Genomic DNA, 22,043 nt, shown 5'->3' on the forward strand with positions numbered 1-22,043 from the left:
AACCGACAGATTGACGGTTCAAACAATGCAAGAATCAAGCTACAGTAATAATCCGGAAAAACGACATGTCAAGACAAACTTTGAATTGGACATTCAAGGTTAGTTTGACCTGATGTAGCTTGAGGTGTTCTGAGGCCATGTTTACACCTGGTTTTAACTCTTTCCCTGCCAGTGTTTTTTTTTTTTATGTATAAAGTTGCCAGCTGCTGTCAGATTTTTTTATGATTTTCAGTAATATTTTCATGACTCCAAGAAAATTTTGTTGTATGAATATCTGAACATGCAATATGTCAAATGAAAGAACAGAGAGACTTTATATTTAAACAACAACTAAACATTTGATAATAATTAACACGCGCACACACACACACACACACACACAAACACAAAAAATTTCAACACTGGAATGTGGGTAAGTTTAATAATAATAAAAAAACTGAATTTTTAACAAAAATCTTGATCAGATTGAGAATATTGATCAAAAATAGATAAAGTTGATCATTCCATCAACAAAATGATCACATTATTTGTGATGCATAGTCTGCTTACAGATTGAAGGTAAAAACACATTTTAAATGTGTATACAGGGCCTTACTGGTTAAGTTGTAGTTTAAGCAGCTGGGTGGCTGTAAAAGGGATCCGAAAAAGTTACTATGATCTTCTGGGTGTCTAGACAGTATTCTACTAGAAATTCACACATTTAAAGTCATTAGTTAATCAGTTCTACTGTTTTATATTAGATGATATTCTATCTAAACAAATCCAGAGGAAAACTGTATGTACATTGCCGTTTGGGGTCAGTACGATTTGATTTATTTAAATTAAATTAAATTAAATTAATTAATGCTTTTATTCAGCAGGGATGCATTAAATTGATCAAAAGTGACAGTAAATACATTAACAAACTGTTATAAATAATTACTATTTCAAATAAATGCTGTTCTTCAACTGTTCTTCAACTCACTCTCACGGACCTTTTCCTGGACTGTGCCCAGCTGGTGGAATGACCTCCCAATCCCAATTCGTACAGCTGAGTCTTTACTAATTTTCAAGAAACGTCTAAAGACTCATCTTTTTCGCCTGCACTTAACCTACTAACACCAGTACTTTTCCTTTTCTTGTCTTTGTTCATTTAATTAAAAAAAAAAAAAAAAAAAAATAATAATAATCCTGGCTATGCGTACTATACTAGACTAACTGAGACTTGTCATGGCACTTGTATACTGTTGTTGTTCTCTTGTTGACCTGACTGCTTCTATTGTTCTCATTTGTAAGTCGCTTTGGATAAAAGCGTCTGCTAAATGATTAAATGTAAATGTAAATGTAAATGTTTTGGACTATTCGAGAATCCTAAATAAAATGCATCATGGTTTCCACAAAAATATTTCTATTTCTGAAGGATCGTGTGACACTGAAGACTGGAGTAATGATGCTGGAAATTCAACTTTGCATCAAAGCAATAAACTGCATTTTAAAATATATTAAGATAGAAAACAGTTACTTTTAAATTGCAATAATATTTTACAATATTGTTGTTTTACTGTATTTTACTATCAAATAAATGCAGCCTTGTTGAGCATTTGATACTTCTGTCATAAATATGCAAATCCGGCAAACATTATTAATATCTTGTCTGGAACTTTAAAGGAGACAAATGCGAAATAACTAACTTTCATCAAGAAAACAAAAGCATTGGACTTGAACAAAAGTACATTTGCTTTCCATCTCATTGCTGTCAAGAAGAAACAATTAGAAGATCTCATTTACGATGTTTCTTTCCTATGAGAATATACAAACCCGAGATCTGTTTACATTAATTTATCAGCTCTTATATGCATGTTCCTGGATGAACGCAAATGCTGTCGTGTTTTTCATTTAAAAAACAGCAGTAAACCTCAGCAACCAACGGATCTGCAGCAGAAACAATATTGTCCTCCAGGAAATCTTATTACGGTGAATTAAAGTGATTTCTTACTCTTGGTTTGGGTAATAATGTCAATACAAGCCCACTGTGGGAGTGCCCCACTCATTATGATAATTTTGTGTGCGGCTTCTTAACCAACAGCATAATAACCCATCCAAACTATCATTAATGCATGCAATAATTCCCTTTTAAGTGACTCCAAAATAAGGGACCTTTGCTGCCAAGAATATTTCACGAATAATGTTCAGCTTGAACGTCCTGGAATTGTTATAGCCCTTTTTTACCCCACCAACACATTATCAGACATGAACCTAAAATAATCAGCTGCTCATTCTGTCTACTGCTAATTTGGCTGCTTAATGATGCAAATTAAAACCCACGAAACACTCACACACACACACACACACACATACACTCTAGGTTCTGAGTCATGTGGTTCCCATTTTAATTACACTGGATTTGCATAACGATTTCCCATTAAGTGATTCCCCAGCGACCCTACGCAGATCGGGAAAATTGCTCTCAAATGCCCACCCCATTAGCAATAAGCTTGACGTCACTCCCCGTCCATCACCGCCGGGATCCACTTGCCCAAAACAGGCCTATCCAGAGTGACGGAGTGGCTCATGGGTAATGAAGTCGCTAATCACTTGTAAGCGAGAGGGTTAGATGGGACGGGAGGGTTTTCATGCTCCAAAATGTCAGCATGCAGGAGGACTTGAAAAATCCGCTTCTAACGCGTGCGCCGTTACAAATCACTTGCAAAATCCTGAACAGGCTGTAAATCATAGCGGAGTGAAACACCTGAACAGCAGCAGCGAGTCCATAGGCTTGCATATTAAACACCCGAAGCTGGTTTTCAGCCAAGGAAATGCCACCCAGCAGTATCTGTACAGTATAAAAATATATATATTTTTTCAAAGTTGGAAGTAAAACAAAGATAACTTGAATGCATTTTAAAAAATACTATTTCACATTTAACTGTGTGTTACTTGCAGTTTTCTTGTAATTATTTTTATGAAATTTGTTGGCAATTTCTAAGTGAAAACTGTTGACTAAAAATACATATAAAAAAGTAACTTATTTCTGCTATTTTCCAAAGCAGTATTTATCATTTCCATTTAGTTTGTGAAATACTAAAATGACAAATTAACTGGATTTTTTTTTAAATGACAAAACATAATTACAAAACTAAAAGCAAAATTAAAATGAAAAATGATATATTTTTTATTATACAACCAAAATATTTATTAAAACTATAATTATAATAGTATGTCAATGATAATAAAACAATACTGGTACTGAAAAACAAATAACTGAAACAAATTAAAATCTTATTTTATTTCATTTGGTTGCCAAAGCAACATTTTTTCATTTTCACTCAGTTTAACCTGACATATTGAAACAAAAATAAAAAGGAACAAAAAATTATTAAAAACAAAAATACTAAACCTATACATAAAAAAAGATTATAAAACAGATAGTATAATATCTATATAAATATACTATAATAAACTATAATAATTATTTAGAAAAATGACAAACACAACAAAATTACTAAAAATGTAAATTTAAAATGAAAACAAAATCTATAAGTAAAAACAAATTCAAAATATCAATAAAATGTATAATAGTATATGAATGAGACAAAAAGGTACTAGTATAGGACTATATGGTATATACATATTTAAAATGCAGCATTTCTGTTTTAAGTTGGTTTTCAAAGGATACAATTTATACTTTTATACTAGCATGTATAAAATGTAGCTAAAATTTACTATTTATAAGTTTTGACTAAATATAGATTATTATTAATTAACTGACATACAGTATATAAAAAAATATTGACTACAACCATACAACCAGCATGTAGTTAATACACACATGGAATATGGAGTCCTATTTAGTTGGCATCACAAATATATTGCATTAATTCAGCAAATATTAGTTCTAAGTACTACATCTGTAATGTCAGTGATCTCCCAGCATGCAGGAGGTCTTGATGAATCCTCTTTTAGTCACGCATTCTAGTCATTACAAATCACTTGTAAAATCCTGAACAGACTGTAGTGGGAGAAATGCCTGAACAGCAGCAGCACTGAGTTTATATGTATATCAAACACCCGAGGAGAGCGTTCGGCCTAGAAAATGCCACCCAGCGGTATCGTTTAACTCAGGAGCGCTGCTGAAAAACGGGTTACGGTTAGCAAGATCCATTGCATTCCGCTCGAGTGATCAGAGAAAGCTGGCGAGTCGCGGATGGCGTCACTGGCTCTCTGCGGGACGCGAGCGAGTGGTTAGCCTTCGGGATACAGGCTCGATTTCTGTCTTCACCCCAGCTCTCAGGGGGAGTCGACTGTTTAACACGGATGAGAGCACCCGTTCCCAGGGCAGAGAGAACATGTTTTTCTTGATAGGAGACAGAAGCGGGAACTTGTTGCTGTGTTTTGACATGCTTTTTTTTTTTTTGGTAACTCATATTCAGGGTGTTTATCAGAACTGGGGCTTTTTCAAACAATCTCCCGGCCTATCATGAGGAGCATCCGGTTGTGTTTTCCCTCCTGTGGAATCAGGAACAGCCTTTATCTGACCTCAAACAGGCCCAGTGTGACAGGACCAAACAAACATCAAATGCACACATATATACACACTGGGCCGACTATCAAATATTTAGCTGGAGCTGCACTAGATCATTATGCTAAAGGGATTTGAGCTCTTGAGAGAAACATCTGCCCTCCATCCACTGCTGCTGTGGAGTGTAGCTTTGTGAAAAATGTGGATCAGATGAAAGAAAATTCACTTTTTCCCTTATGATACCTGCAAATACACTTCAAGCACATGGCATTTTATTATCAGTGGGAGTATTAAACCTCAAGCACTGTTTCATCCCCTTTATAATTTTAAACAGCTAGAATCTATTATATCCAGCTTCATTTGGAACAAGACGACAGCTAGGATTAACAAGAAACATCTAAATAAACCTAAGTATCAAGAAGGGTTTGGGCTTCCCAATTTTAATATTTATTACTGGGCAGCTAACTTGAGTACTTTTAGCGTGGTGCAGAAAGATTGGTTCAGTGGGGATAGGTGACAAGCCAGAATAGTTAGCAATTGAGGAAGCTTCTTGTAATAAGACTTCATTAACAGCTCTGCTTAATAGTCTCATCAAAATTGATGCGAAATATATAAATGGAAACAGTTATTTCAAATCTAATTAAAGTCTGGAAACAAATCAAGGTATATTTGAAAATTCCTGATATAAATCCGGATACTCCAATTTGTAACAATCATGTTTTTCCTCCGGGGGTTACATGATAAGCTCTTTTATTAAATGGAAATGTATGGGTATAGTAACAAGTCTAACCCATAACCTTAACCCTAACCCGTGTATGCTGTCTTTAATTTAATTTTCTTTAGGGATGGCCCGATACCATTTTTTTCCAAACCGATACGAGTACGAGTATTAACATTTGTGTACTTGCCGATACCGAGTACCGATACCGATATTTCTACAGCGAAAGTAATTACAGGCTACCAGAAAAGAAGACAGAAGACTATTTTAGAACACAGGTTAGAAGACTGTTTTTATTTTCTCTGCTTGTTTTAACAAAATAAATAATGAGTAAAATAATAAATGTAGGCAATTTCAAATAAAAAATAAATTATATATATTTCTGTGTAAACAAAATACCTCAAAACTGGCACTGTCTTCACAACTGACAAAATATAAATAAAACGTATTGTACAGTCAACACCGTCAACTCAACAATATATCAATGAAATGTTTGACAACGTCTCCAGCTTTCAATTTAACTCAATTTCAAAGTAACTGTTGTGTAGTTTCAATGAAACACTTACATATTTCAATTAAACAAAACATCAATGAAACTATTGCAAGTCTCAATCAAACTACTGCATATTTCAATTAAACAACAATTAAACTATGTGGCACAGTGACAGCTCCCTTGTTTCAATTAAACAAACATTTCAGTCAGCAATGTGATCTGAACTAGCTTAGGTACTTTTTGGGAGAATGAGAGGCAGGTTCTTTTTGATGAACAAAATCATCTCTGCATGATCAGCTGTGATTCTGTTTCTGTCGTCATTCACAATATGTGACACTGAGCTGAACAGCCTTTCACTGTCAACACTACTGCATGGTACTGAGAGGTATCTGGATGCCATTTTGGCCAGAGTAGGGAACCGCACTTTATTAACTGCCCAGTATTGTAGTGGTTTGTCTTCTCGAGAAATTGTGGTCTCCCCTAGGTATGTCTCTAATTGTGCAGTAGAACCTACTTGAGCTCTGTTTAGAGAGACTGGTGCTTGCTCATCTGCTATTTCATCAAATATACTGTCCAGGCTGCTGCTTGCCTGATCCCTGCGTGGTTTTCTGGCAGGAGGTTCGTGCAGGTCATGATTCTCCTCTTCTCTAGACAACCTCAACAGCTCACGCATCAGCATCTCCTTGGCATTTGCAGCAGTGTTGGTGTTAGAGAAAAAAAGATTTTTATACCTATAACAGAGGAAGAAAAAAATGAGGCATCTGACAATAGGTATTTATTAAAATAACACAGCCTAATCAAATAATTTATTAATGAACATGAAATACTAAAATGTACTTTTCAGCAAGACATTGGCAACTTTTAACTTGCTATCTAGGACACACACGCACACAGACACAGATACACACAGACACACACACACACACACAGACAGACAGACAGACACACGTACACACAAACACACACACACACGCAAACACACACACACGCACACAGACAGACAGACAGACAGACACACACACACACACACACACACACACATAGATGCAGACCCACACGCACACAGACAGACACACACACACACACACACACACACACACACACACACACAGAGAAACAAACACACAGACAGACACACACGCACATAGATGCAGACCCACACGCACACAGACAGACACACACACACACACACAGACAGACAGACAGACACACGTACACACAAACACACACACACACGCAAACACACACACACGCACACAGACAGACAGACAGACAGACACACACACACACACACACACACACACATAGATGCAGACCCACACGCACACAGACAGACACACACACACACACACACACACACACACATACACACACACAGAGAAACAAACACACAGACAGACACACACGCACATAGATGCAGACCCACACGCACACAGACAGACACACACACACAGAAACACACGCCCACACACACCTACCTGGGGTCGAGTAGAGTAGCGATGCTGTAGAGGGGTTGTTCTTCCACATCAGAAAATCGCCTCCTGACAGCTGCAGCTAAAGTCCCTTTCATAGTTTTGATGCCATGGTCATCGTCGGTCTCTCTAGACAGAAATCGCTGCAATACAGTGACAGCAGGAATCACATCTGCTGCCATAGCTTCAGAAGAGCTAACTTTTCGTGTTAACTCCTCAAACGGACCCAGAACAGTTACAACCTTCTCCAGCAGTGCCCACTGGTGAGCCGTGAGATTATCAGGGAGTTCATGTTCGGACACAAAAACTCCTAGTGCCCGTTTCTGCTCAAGCAGGGACTGGATCATGTAAAATGTACTGTTCCAGCGGGTCTGTACGTCCTGCTGTAGTCGTTTTGCAGGCTGACCGATCTCTAACTGAATGTCTTCGAGGCAGGAGTAGGCTAGAGGAGAATGTTTAAAATGGCCAACGATTTTGCGTCCAATAGCCAATGCATCAGCAACACTTCTCTGTGACAAAAGTCCTTCGTGGACCACCAGCTGGAGAGTGTGAGCGGCACAAGGTAGGCTAGGGAGTCCAGCATCATTCATGCCCTTAATCATATTTTTAGCGTTGTCTCGTAGCACAACGTGGACAGAGGTTTTCGGAATGCACCAGGTCTGAAGCATCCCATCGAACGCGTCTGCTATGGCTTTGCTGGTGTGCGAACCCCGAAACGGCTTTGCTTGTAAGGTGGCGTGGCGAAGAGTAAAGTTGTCATCAATCCACTGTACAGTTAAACTGAGCAGAGACATTGGGCAGACACTGCTTGACCAAATATCTGTTGTAAAACTGACGGCCGAAACGTCACGCAACAGGCCACTGACGTGCTTTTTCACGTCATTAAACACTTTCGGTAGCATAGCGGTTGTAATGTGATGGCGACTCGGAATTTCGTATCGCGGCTCCAGTATGCCAAGAAGATGTCGAAATCCTATATTTTCAACAGCCGACAGTGGCTGGTCATCAAGTGCAATAAAGTATGCAATTCCCTCTGTTATTTTTAGTGCCCGTGGATTATCTCTGGACATCTTCTCGCGCTTCTGTAAAACCTGTGTTAATGTTGGCTGCTGAGTTGCTTGTTTAGCTTGACTAAACTGTGTGTATTCAGCGCTATGATGCGTCTTCAGATGTTTAATTAGATTGCTGGTGTTAAACGATGTACTTTCTTTTCCTCCTCTCGACACCTTAGCTGAACATAACTTACAGTCTGCCTTGCTGCTGTCATCATCCCTGATCTTGAAATGAGCCCAAACCGCCGACATTTTACGTTCATATGGCGTTCACCTAGACAAAGCGGCAGTTCGCGGCGGCCAGTTTCTTTTCACAAAACGCACGTGGTATCGGTGCGTGGTATCGGATCATTTTTATGAGTACGAGTACGAGTATATGAGGACAGTATCGACCCGATACCCGATGCCAGTATCGGTATCGGGCCATCCCTAATTTTCTTAGCCACATTCAAAAATAGTTCTATGTAACAAATGTAAAGGTTTGTAAATCTGGTTTAATCTGACCACATTGTGCAAAAATATTGCATACAGTGAAGAAAAAATAAATAAAAAAGCACAAATGGTCACCAAAAGCAATATAGTCTCAAGGTTTGTCTTTTAGAGCGTACAGCCATGTTACTGATCACCAGCTATTCAATACAAGTGCTTTAAATTACATAATGTTCTACAGCACTGAAAGTGAATCATCCCTCTTGTTGTTAATATTAAGCTTCTCAAACAGTAACCCCTATATCAAAATCCACCACTAGGGGTCAGAGTTTGACATATTTGCACAAAAGTTTACACTGAGCACAACAACATCTATAATAAGACCTGGAGAAATCTATAGTATAACATTTACATTTATCTCAGTCTCATCCCAAGCCCTTTACCACAAACTGTCATGAGCAGTGACGTCAAATATAAGTCGCCTACTACAGTATAAAGGAATTATGGTTTAGATGTTTACTGGGCAAAATATTGTAAGAATGCATGGCTAATTTATGAATATTCTGTAGAGATATAAAGTGTAGTTATGGCATCTACATTGCAGATTATCAGCTGATCACTGTTTAAAATAAGTGTTGCAATAATTAGCAATGGAAATAACAACTGTATGCAACCAAGATTCAGCTTAGCAACTGTACAGTGACATAAAACACAGCGGCATGACTCAAGAATAGTAATTTAGAAAAGTATATAGTAAACTAGGGGGAGCTGAACTGAAATAGGCATTCATTTACAAAGCAAACAGTTGAAAGCATTGTGAGAATTAACTGCATGCAGATTGTTAAATCAGTTCATTTGAGATTTTTTTGAGCCACTGAACCTTGCTGCATGTGGTCTACTAACTTTGATTTCCATGGAAACTGTAAGCAGCATCACCCTGTTGCATCTGATGGCTGTCTCCTGCAGGAGTTGAGGGCAGAATGACTCCTGTTCCCTGCACTGCACACCATTTAGTAGCTTTTCAACAAACCTATATTCAGAAACATATAACTTTCTAGCAAGAATGTACTATTTCCAAATACAATTAAATTATACTAACACTAAAGTGCTTCATAAAACCCTTCAGATCACTGAGTCTTCTCTTTTAACATTTTCAATTATATTTTAATGATCACAGACACTGGTGATACCATGGCTTTAGTGCTGTTACATTTGAGTTCAGCTTTTGACTTCATGGATCATAGGATTCTTTTATCTCAGCTTGAATGCTCAATTGGAATCTCAGGTACAGCTTTGAAATCTTTTCTGTCAAAAATATTTTTTTTTTCTGTCAGTTAAGGTGTCCATTCATTCTTGATGGCTCACCTTACATGTGGTGTGCCCCAGGGATCAATTTTAGTACCATTATTATTTTCTTTATATATGCTACTTCAGGGATCAACTGAGTACATTTGGGATATCATACCACTTTTATTATCAAATGCTTCAAAACGCAGCTGCCTTTCTACTCATGGGTAGCTGCAAATGAAATTATATCACACAAATCTTATGTACTTGGCATTGGATGCCAGTCCAATATCAAATTGACTACAAAATTTTGTTATTTGTTCACATAGCTCTCAAGAACTTTGCTTCTAAATATTTATCTGATTTAATTGTTACTTACAATCCTGCTAGGTCTTACTTACTGTAGATCCAAAAATGGTCACCTTTCTTGCCTGAAATATTTTTTCAGTATCTGTGGAACAGCCTGACATTGCCTGTCAGAACTGTTTAGCCGAATTCAAATAAAAATGCATCTTTTTTTGTGCTTGTAAATCTGTGTAATGTGTCTATGTTTTTACTTGCTTTTATTTTTCTTTCTCAATATCTTGTAAATCACTTTGGCCAACTAAGGTTTATTTTAAATGTGCTTTATAAATAAAATTACTAGAATGTACCGCATTAAGCTTGCATTAATTATTTCACCAAATACACATTATTTCTTAGTACTAGTGTACTACTAGCAAATATGTAAATAACCAGTACTGTCTACTCAAAGAATGCACAACACTTAGCATGTAAAGCTTTTTAGTTTGCACTACAAACTACTTTGTTTTGGTTTTCAAGGGTAATAGAGGTTTTTAAAGAATAAAAGTAGAGTGCTACTTTTTAGTATGTATGTAGCTAAAATGTACTATTCCCAAATATGGACTTTAACCAGTATGCACTTCTATTTAGAATGTACTAAGGACTAGTATGGACTGCTATTTTGTTGTTACTACAAATAGCGCATTACGTAACCTTGTACAATATGTAGATTATATTATTAGTTCTGTACAGTATATTCTATTTTCAAAACAATTAGCATGTACTGCCATCTAGTTTGTGCCGTAAATAGTATGTACTACTTTACTTTTTTGGTTTCCAAAGGATACAACTGAGTGCAACTTTCTAGTAAGTTTGTTCAGAATGTACCATATCCCAAATATGGACTACAAACAGTATGCACTACTACTATTTAGTATGTACTAGTATGGACTACTATTTTGTTAGCACTACAAATAAACTGCATTACTTTTGCAAATACACATTACTTGTAATCACTACAACTAGTGTACTACTACCAAGTATGTATATACAGTAGAGACCAAAAGTTTGAACAGACCTTCTCATTCAAAGAGTTTTCTTTATTTTCATGACTATGAAAATTGTAGAGTCACACTGAAGGCATCAAGGGCTATTTGACCAAGAAGGAGAGTGATGGGGTGCTGCTCCAGATGACCTGGCCTCCACAGTCACCGGACCTGAACCCAATCGAGATGGTTTAGGGGTGAGCTGGACTGCAGACAGAAGGCAAAAGGGCCAACAAGTGCTAAGCATCTCTCGGGGAACTCCTTCAAGACTGTTGGAAGACCATTTCAGGTGACTACCTCTTGAAGCTCATCAAGAGAATGCCAAGACTGTGCAAAGCAGTAATCAAAGCAAAAGGTGGCTACTTTGAAGAACCTAGAATATTACATATTTTCATATGACTTTTTTGTTATGTATATAATTCCATATATTATTCCACATGTGTTAATTCATAGTTTTGATGCCTTCAGTGTGACTCTACAATTTTCATAGTCATGAAAATAAAGAAAACTCTTTGTATGAGAAGGTGTGTCCAAACTTTTGGTCTGACTCTGTACTGTCACTCATACTGTATATTCTACTTTCAAGAATGCACAACAAGTGTTTACCACTATTTAGTTTGCACTACAGCCATTATGCACTTATTTTTAGAATGTACTTACACTACTATTTGGAGCGTACCAGTATGGACTGCTATTTAGTTGCCACTACAAATAGCTTGCTTTACTTTAACATACACAATATTTTTAAGTACTACAAGAATTAATACTTTCAAGAATGCACAACAATTAGAATGTACTGCTATTTAATTTGCAATAAAAATAGCATCACTGCTTTTTTGGTTTTCAAAGGATATTTTGCATTAACTTTTGACTGAACCTGTCCTTGTGTACAAAGGCAATCGAAAGGACGTCCAGGGATTCTTTATGTCATGAGTGAATCTAGCATTACCCAGGGTGACTCTAGGTGCTGAGTGACCCCAGTGTTGACCTTAGACCAGAGAAGTGAGCTAGGCTGTTGGATCGAGTTGACTCCAGCACCCCTTATGGCCATGCGGGTCCAGTCGGGTGCTGTGTTCCGTCATTGGGATTGATAGAGCATGAGACAGAGAAGAAATGCATCACTGAGCCCCAGATGCCTCAGACGGACGAGGTCACCAAAGGGCAGCCGCTCGACAGATGAACCGTCAGCATGCCTACAGTCTCCATAGTCGACATCAGTATTACTTCTCACATCAGAAGGCCAGAAAATGAAGAATTAATCACCTGTTTAGGCACCATGCTGCATAATTGCAGCTGAATTTGGATTTCAGTTCATATTTTGTTACTACTAAGAGTTAAAGAAAACAGGAACATTTTAAAAAGGTTTCGTATTTCTTAAAATAACAAAATAACCCTATGTTATAAGAGAGTACATTATACAAACAAATCTGAAAGCACATTTACGAAATTCATATGTGATTAAGAAAAGGTTAAGTTGGCACCAATTAGCTTATGACCCTGAATAAATTACTTTCTGCATTGATCTTGCTAATTAGAAAGCCTCTCATCATAAACCAGACCGCATCTGTCATCAGATGGACCTTAGTTATCGCACCATAAGCCCACAACAGAATTCACGCACTAAAAATACATAAATAATTGTGTAAAATACAAAACAGATACCGCCTTCACAGTGACAATGTTGAGCTTACAAAGCATAGTGGAAGCCCCTGTTGTTGTGTGGTTTCTCCTTGTTTTTATTTTCTTCAAGCCGCTGGTGATGTCCTAATAGATGGGTAGGAGGCAGATGTCACTCATGAAGAGGATCTTGATAATTAGTAGGGGCCTCTGCTGGTATGCCTGCTCAGACGGCGTTCTCCTGGGCTTCAGGTGGGCTGTGAATCTTCTCATTTGTCTGCTTCAACCTGTCAGAGGAGAAACTCCAAACACTGTTTTATTATAGCCAAGAAAGTTGCATGTTCACAAAACTCATGGGACAAATTCTGACTCTTCCTATTATACAATACAGAATCCCCCTTAAAAGCAGGATACTAGAATTATTCCTCATGTAAACACTTCAATTGGTTCAATTTGTTAACATTAGCTAACACATTAGGTATCATCAACAAATCATGAAAAATACCTTCAATAATTAATACATTTAAAATAAATACAGCAAAATCTGTTCAAACAGACATTTTCAGACAGATTTGTTTGGAGCCAGCAAAACTAAATGCAATAATTGGCCTCACCTATAATTTAGACCCAGTTTACACTAGTGCGTTTTCATTTTAATACGGCATTTTAGAATTAAAACGATCTGCGTTTAAACTGGCATTTTAGCTGCATTTCAGAAACGATCTTAGTCTACACTACATAACTGAAAACGCATGTCACTTGACCGTTCATGCACACTGGGCATGCGCTTAAAAGTGTAAACACGAAGTCAGTTGGCTAGTCACTGGCAGGTTCAACAATGAACATGATGCAAGGATGTCTTTGTGTGGACAGATGCTGAGGTGGAATTGTTACTCAAAATAACTAATGATTACAAGGCAGCCGGTGATGTCAATTGGGAGTTATGCCGAAACAAACACAGCGACACACTCAACAGAAATATCAATCAATCAATCAATCACCTTTATTTATATAGTGCTTTAAACAAAATACATTGCGCCAAAGCACTGAACAACATTCATTTGGAAAACAGTGTCTCAATAATGCAAAATGATAGTTAAAGGCAGTTCATCATTGAATTCAGTTATGTCATCTCTGTTCAGTTGAAATAGTGTCTGTTTTAATTTGCAATCAAGTCAATGATATCGCTGTAGATGAAGTGACCCCAACTAAGCAAGCCAGAGGCGACAGCGGCAAGGAACCGAAACTCCATCGGTGACAGAATGGAGAAAAAAACCTTGGGAGAAACCAGGCTCAGTTGGGGGGCCAGTTCTCCTCTGACCAGACGGAACCAGTAGTTCAATTCCAGGCTGCAGCAAAGTCAGATTGTGCAGAAGAATCATCTGTTTCCTGTGGTCTTGTCCTGGTGCTCCTCTGAGACAAGGTCTTTACAGGGGATCTGTATCTGGGGCTCTAGTTGTCCTGGTCTCCGCTGTCTTTCAGGGCAGTAGAGGTCCTTTCTAGGTGCTGATCCACCATCTGGTCTGGATACGTACTGGATCCGGGCGACTGCAGTGATCCTCTGATCTGGACACAGACTGGATCTGGTGGCCACGGTGACCTCGGAACAAGAGAGAAACAGACAAATATTAGCGTAGATGCCATTCTTCTAATGATGTAGAAAGTACGGTGTTATGTGAAGTGTTCCGGTTCCAGTTTACCTAATTAATGCAGCCTAAAAATCCTTTAACGGATTTGGATATTAAAAGCATATTAGTATGTTATGTGTATGCCAGGTTAAAGAGATGGGTCTTTAATCTAGATTTAAACTGCAAGAGTGTGTCTGCCTCCCGAACAATGTTAGGTAGGTTATTCCAGAGTTTAGGCGCCAAATAGGAAAAGGATCTGCCGCCCGCAGTTGATTTTGATATTCTAGGTATTATCAAATTGCCTGAGTTTTGAGAACGTAGCGGACGTAGAGGAGTATAATGTAAAAGGAGCTCATTCAAATACTGAGGTGCTAAACCATTCAGGGCTTTATAAGTAATAAGCAATATTTTAAAATCTATACGATGTTTGATAGGGAGCCAGTGCAGTGTGGACAGGACCGGGCTAATATGGTCATACTTCCTGGTTCTAGTAAGAACTCTTGCTGCTGCATTTTGGACTAGCTGTAGTTTGTTTACCAAGCGTGCAGAACAACCACCCAATAAAGCATTACAATAGTCTAACCTTGAAGTCATAAATGCATGGATTAACATTTCTGCATTTGACATTGAGAGCATAGGCCGTAATTTTGATATATTTTTGAGATGGAAAAATGCAGTTTTACAAATGCTAGAAACGTGGCTTTCTAAGGAAAGATTGCGATCAAGTAGCACACCTAGGTTCCTAACTGATGACGAAGAATTGACAGAGCAACCATCAAGTCTTAGACAGTGTTCTAGGTTATTACAAGTAGAGTTTTTAGGCCCTATGATTAACACCTCTGTTTTTTCTGAATTTAGCAGTAAGAAATTACTCGTCATCCAATTTTTTATATCGACTATGCATTCCATTAGTTTTTCAAATTGGTGTGTTTCACCGGGCCGCGAAGAAATATAGAGCTGCGTATCATCAGCATAACAGTGAAAGCTAACACCATGTTTCCTGATGATATCTCCCAAGGGTAACATATAAAGCGTGAAGAGTAGCGGCCCTAGAACTGAGCCTTGAGGTACTCCATACTGCACTTGTGATCGATATGATACATCTTCATTCACTGCTACGAACTGATGGCGGTCATATAAGTACGATTTAAACCATGCTAATGCACTTCCACTGATGCCAACAAAGTGTTCAAGTCTATGCAAAAGAATGTTGTGGTCAATTGTGTCAAAAGCAGCACTAAGATCCAATAAAACTAATAGAGAGATACACCCACGATCAGATGATAAGAGCAGATCATTTGTAACTCTAAGGAGAGCAGTTTCAGTACTATGATACGGTCTAAATCCTGACTGGAAATCCTCACATATACCATTTTTCTCTAAGAAGGAATATAATTGTGAGGATACCACCTTTTCTAGTATCTTGGACAGAAAAGGGAGATTCGAGATTGGTCTATAATTAACTAGTTCTCTGGGGTCAAGTTGTGGCTTTTTTTTATGAGAGGCTTAAATACAGTTACACAGTCATCAAAGATATGCAGAAATCACGTGGGCAGCCACGCCATTGTTTTCGAAAGCAACCCTGGAGTTTTCAAACTAAAATGGGGTCAACAGCATTTTTCAAAAGTCTCCATTTTCGAACACAGGAAACACCAGAGTAGTGTAAACAATATGCATAACCGTAGCAAAAGTTATGCGTTTTAAAACGAACATCAATACTATACAAACAAAACGTGGTAACCTATTTAATTGATTATTTAATAGATTTAATATCCATATTTCAAAAGTAATAAACACTTTTCTTTCACTTCTTCCACTTCTTCGTCGTCTGCGGGAAACATTCCAGCAGATGATGTTGGATACATGCGCTCGCAACCTCTGAGATATGCTTGTCCCACAAGTTTGTTTAAGGAAGCAAAGTTTCCTTACTTTAGCAGTATACTCTTTGGTTATATCAAAATCCTCCGACATTTTTCTTTCCAAATCCTTGTTTTGTGCTTCTAATTCATGACTAGCTATTTTTTCTTCTCTTCCCACATTCGTCACTTATCATTCAATGCGGACGTCCAACATCATTCGCCAGAACTGATCAGATAGAAAAGTGTTAATTACATTTGAAATATGGTTCTTTTTTTGAAAAGCATGGATTCGCTACAGGACTTCAAACATTCTCTGATCAGAAAACCTGTGTTCCACTGGCTTGCTCAACTTATTTCTGCCAATATATTGTCCGTACAACTGTGCAGTGCCATTTTTGCATTTGCGGGCTCCCTCTGGCATCGATACGACTTATAGAGCATTTTCTTTTATCACCCAGCACTTATTTCACCATAGAGTAATACACCTCGGGGGACAAGTGTGACGTAGTGACACTTACGAGCAATTCCAATAAAGTCAGGGCCCTGAACTGGGACAGTTTTTCACCCATAATGACTGCCTTGGCTCCACAGCCGGGGCCACAGTGCCAAAGGAAATGTGTCTTAGAAGAAGACGACTTAACTTTTTTATCACGCCAATGTATATCTTTAGCTGTCACCTTTATCTTCTGCTCCTTGTCTTTCTCTAAAAGAGCTACGCTTAAGGTGAGTGAGCAACACGAATCTGGAGCAGTGACACAATGTGCCGTTTCTCTCTCTGTTCTTCATTAAACTTAGTGCAATGTTGCGTTAACCTCGATTTTACCTACTTTTTTTTAGAACTGAAAACTGTTTTTGCTCCAAACAGCTAACAATAGTACTTAAACGGTTAGAGAAAAAACAACAGAGAAGGATGGTGCTTCAAGCAGCAGGCATCTTGGGACTTGGCTCTTCTTTGACACAATGCAACTGAATTTCAGATCGGCATCAAAGCCATTTGAATGAACTTCGTTCTCTCTGAGCACTTTGAGGAGACAGCTTCATGAGGCATTGTAATAAACTGTGTGCACTGCAGCAGAACTCTATATGAAATATGAGGCGATGATGAATTTGACTTCTATCTATTCTGGTTCTCTAGACACCCCCGACTGAAAGAGACAGGATTTATCAAAGGAAAAATAGGACTCTTTTTTTTAACCATGGTCTTTTGGTTCGTTTCTTTTGCGCTGATAATCGTGTTTTATGATGGAACGTGATATGGGAATCACTGATGCATTTGGTTGTACAAACAAGAATGTCCTTGGAGTAATTTCCACATTAAAAGCACATTCAGATGATCACAAGAGAAGCATGTTCAGTGAACTAATATTATATTAATACCCTTTATAAAATGTACTGTACAACAAAAAGGTTCAGAAGAACACATATGATATATTTACCCAAAAAAATTTAAATTATGTCTGTTTACTCACCTTCATTATATACCAGAATACCAGCATTATCACTTCATGGTGAACACAGCAAAATATATACCTTTCGAAACAAATTAAAACACTGAATATCAATTCAAATATAGCAACTCTTGAAATAGCATGTTAATATATTAGATTTTTTCATGAGCTAGATATATTTGCTGATGCTGGTTGGACTTGCTACTGCCAACAGATACACAGACATGCTGCTGTGAGTATGTAAAATATGCTGCTGATGCATGAATAGACAATAAATAAATCCTCTAGCAGAACTAGACAGGTGGTGCTGGGGAAGTGGATGATTTCATAGAAACTAGTGCTGCAGGGCAAGCTTACAGCAAACACTGAACCAAAAAATTAAAAAATTGAGCAAGCAAGCTCATTGGCTACAGAATCAACAGAGATCCATCAGCTTGTGCGTTGTAGTAAATGGTATGATTGCTAGCATATTTACATTTATGCATTTTGCCAACATTTTTATCCGAAGCAACTTGCAATCTGACAAAGAGCCCACAATATTCATAATGCACAATGCCAGGTTTGTTAAACAACTAGATTAGGTTTGCAGGTTGCAAACTGCAATTTAAAAAGTGCAAACATTTAGAGGTGCCACTCGCTGAATTGCATGCAACTGTTTTATTGTTAGTTCAGAATGCTAAGTATTATACAGCATTGCATTCTGAACATAGCAACAGTCAGATATAGTTTTAATGAAGCTGGGATATTCAGGGATTAATCTGTAATAAGGAGGATTGGATATTGATCCCCTAAAACTGCGTGATCCAGCAGACATCGAAAAGAGGCCACGTGACAAGCCGAACATTTTGATGAGCAAGGATGTTTTTAACCTTTAATCTCTGCGTTTTAGTTGGCTGTGTTTTAACAGCGGGGAACAAACACAGGTGGTTCATTACCCATCTGAACAGCAGGATTAACATTTATGTCATTATTCTAACTAAACATCTCCTGTAGCTGCCATTTCAGGATCGCAAGGGACCAGTACATCATGTGTATCTCTCTCTCTCTCTGACTGACTCATGAATAATGAGTAATTATGAGATGCTGATCCACGAGTAGAGCTCCACTGTGATGTGATTATAGATAAAGGGGGTGACCTTCGAGTCCCTGCTCTCTTCTGCCCTCCATTCAACCTTAATCAACACAGATCAGTTCAATTTACCTCGTCTGCCATCTCTCGGAGCAACGTAGGCCGGGACAACAGACAGGCTGAAGGCAATTCTGACACCCACATTCTCCAGTTTTGTAATGCAATAAAAATGGTGCAAGCGATATCCTTAGTGCTTTCAGGGCTATACAATTTCAAAGCACACTGATAGTTTTGTTAAAAATGCTTAGAGCAAAGCATCTCAGGCAAATTCACTTAGTCAAATCCTATTTAAGGTGTCCACCCCATAGGACAGAAAAATCGCAAATGAGATATTTTTAAATATCTCTATTGTTTCTCCTAGACAATGACATAAAATGAAAAGCAACCGGAGACTTGTGACTGTTGTTCCTTAGATTTTTTTTCCTGAGTAAGAAAGCTCTGGCAAACTCTGTGAAGTTTTAGGAGACAACTCAACAATGTCCTAAACTATTCTCAGATCTGCCAAGATGCCAAGATTGGAGATTTCAGCATGAAACTTTTCTTCCTAAACTAAACTGGTCTGTCTGATGGGACACAATCATAGCCAATCAGACGATGTTTGATCTTGAATAATAAACACCTACGTGGTGTGAGATTTTGGACCAATGAGATTTGATGGTGAGCAGGGCTACTCAGCACAGCACTGCATAAATAGAAACCAAGAGTATGATTAAAAATAAATCAAAAGTTATACAGATATGTCAAAAAATAAAAACAAAACACTTAAAATGAAAATCGAAAACATACTTAAACATTTATAAATACTATAATAGTATATGCATACTAGTAAAATTACAGAATGAAACAAATTATAAATTATGTTTCTTCAGCTATGAAAAGACAATACAGCAATACGATATATGCATATCCATTTTATGCAATGGTTGGACAATGAAGTGGGTGACACATTAAATTATAACAGGCTATATTGTTCTAGACACGCAAAAAACCCAGGTTTTGAGCACAGACTTGAGGCATTTGAAATTATAAAGACTACTAATGAACTGCTACACTGTAAAAAATGACTGTGATTTTAACTGTAAAAAACTGTGAAAATGCTACAGTACAAACCTGTTAAATGGTTAACGGTAATTTCCTGTAAAATTTACAGGAAAAAAACATAAACTGGCATTCCCCAAATTATCTGCTTTGCATTTCAAAATTTGTTTGAATTTGCATTTTTTTCTTTGAAATAACTGTTTCTATTAATTTTTTTCTTCAATGTTATGTTTATTAGGGTTGTATGTTACATATAATGTTGTTCAATTAAAGTTTATTGCATATCTCAGTTTAATGAGTCTCACCATGATGGTGTTTGGTGCTTGTGTGAATCACACTGTGCACGTTTTACGTTCTGTGTCTTATTATTTAAAATCTGCTTGTGATGGGCTTTGTTTCATCACATCACTTTCTCATCACCACCTGCTTAGTGTATTACAAAGGTACAAAACAGATTTCAGTACTTCAATAAGTTGGTATATTAACATTAGCCTAAATCAGTTAAATTGCGGTATTAAATTGTAAATTTAAGGTAAAACCTTTAAACTTAAAATATTGTTACCGTATATTTACGGTATAATTCTGGCAACCACAGCTGCCAGTTTTTTTACCGTATATTTTACGGATTTTTTTTTTTTCAGTGTATTTGTAACGAGCACGTTTGTGCTCAAAATGAAACTCTAAGCATTTTTCCTCCTTCCAAGTTCTCCTGTAAGTAAACAGATCAGAGCAATGATACAAGCGGCAGATGCGGCATTTGAAGGTGCAGACACACATGAAGCACTGAAGTCTGAACCTCATGTGTCTGTACACACATGTTTGTGTGTATTTGTGCGTGATGGCTTCCTCTGTCACAGATAAAGTCACGCCATACGTCTGCTGCCACAGCTGCTGATAAGATACTCACAAATAACTCGCCTTCCTGAAGCTGTCACAAGCCTCTGTACTGATATTGCTTTCTTCTCACAATAAAAGCAAAATCTAGCTCATCTGAATTCATAGAAGAAAAGAGGCAACAGAAACGGAGGAAACACAGAGAGCTAGAACACACTTTACTGCTACATTTCAACGCACGCCTTTTAAAAAGGTCACATGACATGTACCTGCCACTGATAGCCAGCTGGCCTTTTGAAAATGCTTATTACTTAAATCAGATTTGATATAAGCACTCTAGTCGTCTTAACACCTCGCCTTGAGGCACAGACTCTTTTCTGCTTACGATCTGTGACCAATTAGCTGTGGAAGGAAAGCTAATTAAAATCAGCTAAGCATAATGAATCACCTGCGCTGACAGCCGAATGCCACCGGTGACGAATGCTGCCGATTGACGCTATCGGCTTTAGCGTGAATCATTGTTACCTTTATCCATGGACGTTAATGGTGGGATTCAGAGAGTGTGCTCTGAGGCTTCCTGGACGGGCTTAGCATCTAAAGCTACTCTTTTCAGCTGAGACGTCGACCCATGCTTTCAAAGCATTGAGCTTGAATACTTGCCTCCCTTTGCTGGCTGACGCTAGCCTTAAGAGACAGGGAAAATGCATTAGTGGCAACCCAGAGTGTTTAATTCGTATTCTAGAGTGATTTCGGAGGTTGATGGCCATATATTCTCATATCACACACTCACACACGCGCGCGCACACACACACACATACAGATTACATAAAAATTATAATTTTTTTATTAAACCCTGTTTTGGCAGAAAACCCAATGCTAATAATAAAATGCAACCAGCCATATAATCGTGCATGGACTGTTTTAGGATTATCTATCATAATCTCGCATCCATTCATCTATCTCTGAATTTTATACCTCGAAAAATATATAAACATTTTATTTGAATTCTGAAAAAGTTGTAAGTCACATGTGCTTTTACAGGGTTTATGACAGCAGAAAAAAATAATAATTGCACCTTTAAATACTGTATAATCGTGCAGGGATAGGATATAAAAAACAACTGTGGAGGAGGCTCTAAATTATTGTAATTTTTTTTTTTTTTTTTGCTGTTGAAGTCATAGGTTGCATTTCTGGTGCAAATTCATCTGATACA

At 37.7% G+C, this 22,043-nt stretch overlaps 1 protein-coding gene across 1 annotated transcript; it reads right to left on the reverse strand.

Annotated features, from left to right (window-relative positions):
* Positions 1-5,397: 5,397 nt before the first annotated feature.
* Positions 5,398-8,625, reverse strand: LOC113060212 (zinc finger BED domain-containing protein 4-like). The gene is made up of 2 exons (XM_026229114.1): positions 7,188-8,625; positions 5,398-6,440 (listed from the first exon to the last, which is right to left on the reverse strand). Exons 1-2 carry the CDS (start codon positions 8,483-8,485, stop codon positions 5,939-5,941), a joined length of 1,800 nt encoding a protein of 599 aa, XP_026084899.1. The 5' UTR covers positions 8,486-8,625; the 3' UTR covers positions 5,398-5,938.
* Positions 8,626-22,043: the final 13,418 nt, after the last annotated feature.

The sequence above is a fragment of the Carassius auratus genome, chromosome 4 (genome assembly GCF_003368295.1).
Source record: "Carassius auratus strain Wakin chromosome 4, ASM336829v1, whole genome shotgun sequence".
NCBI classification, from domain to species: domain Eukaryota; kingdom Metazoa; phylum Chordata; class Actinopteri; order Cypriniformes; family Cyprinidae; genus Carassius; species Carassius auratus.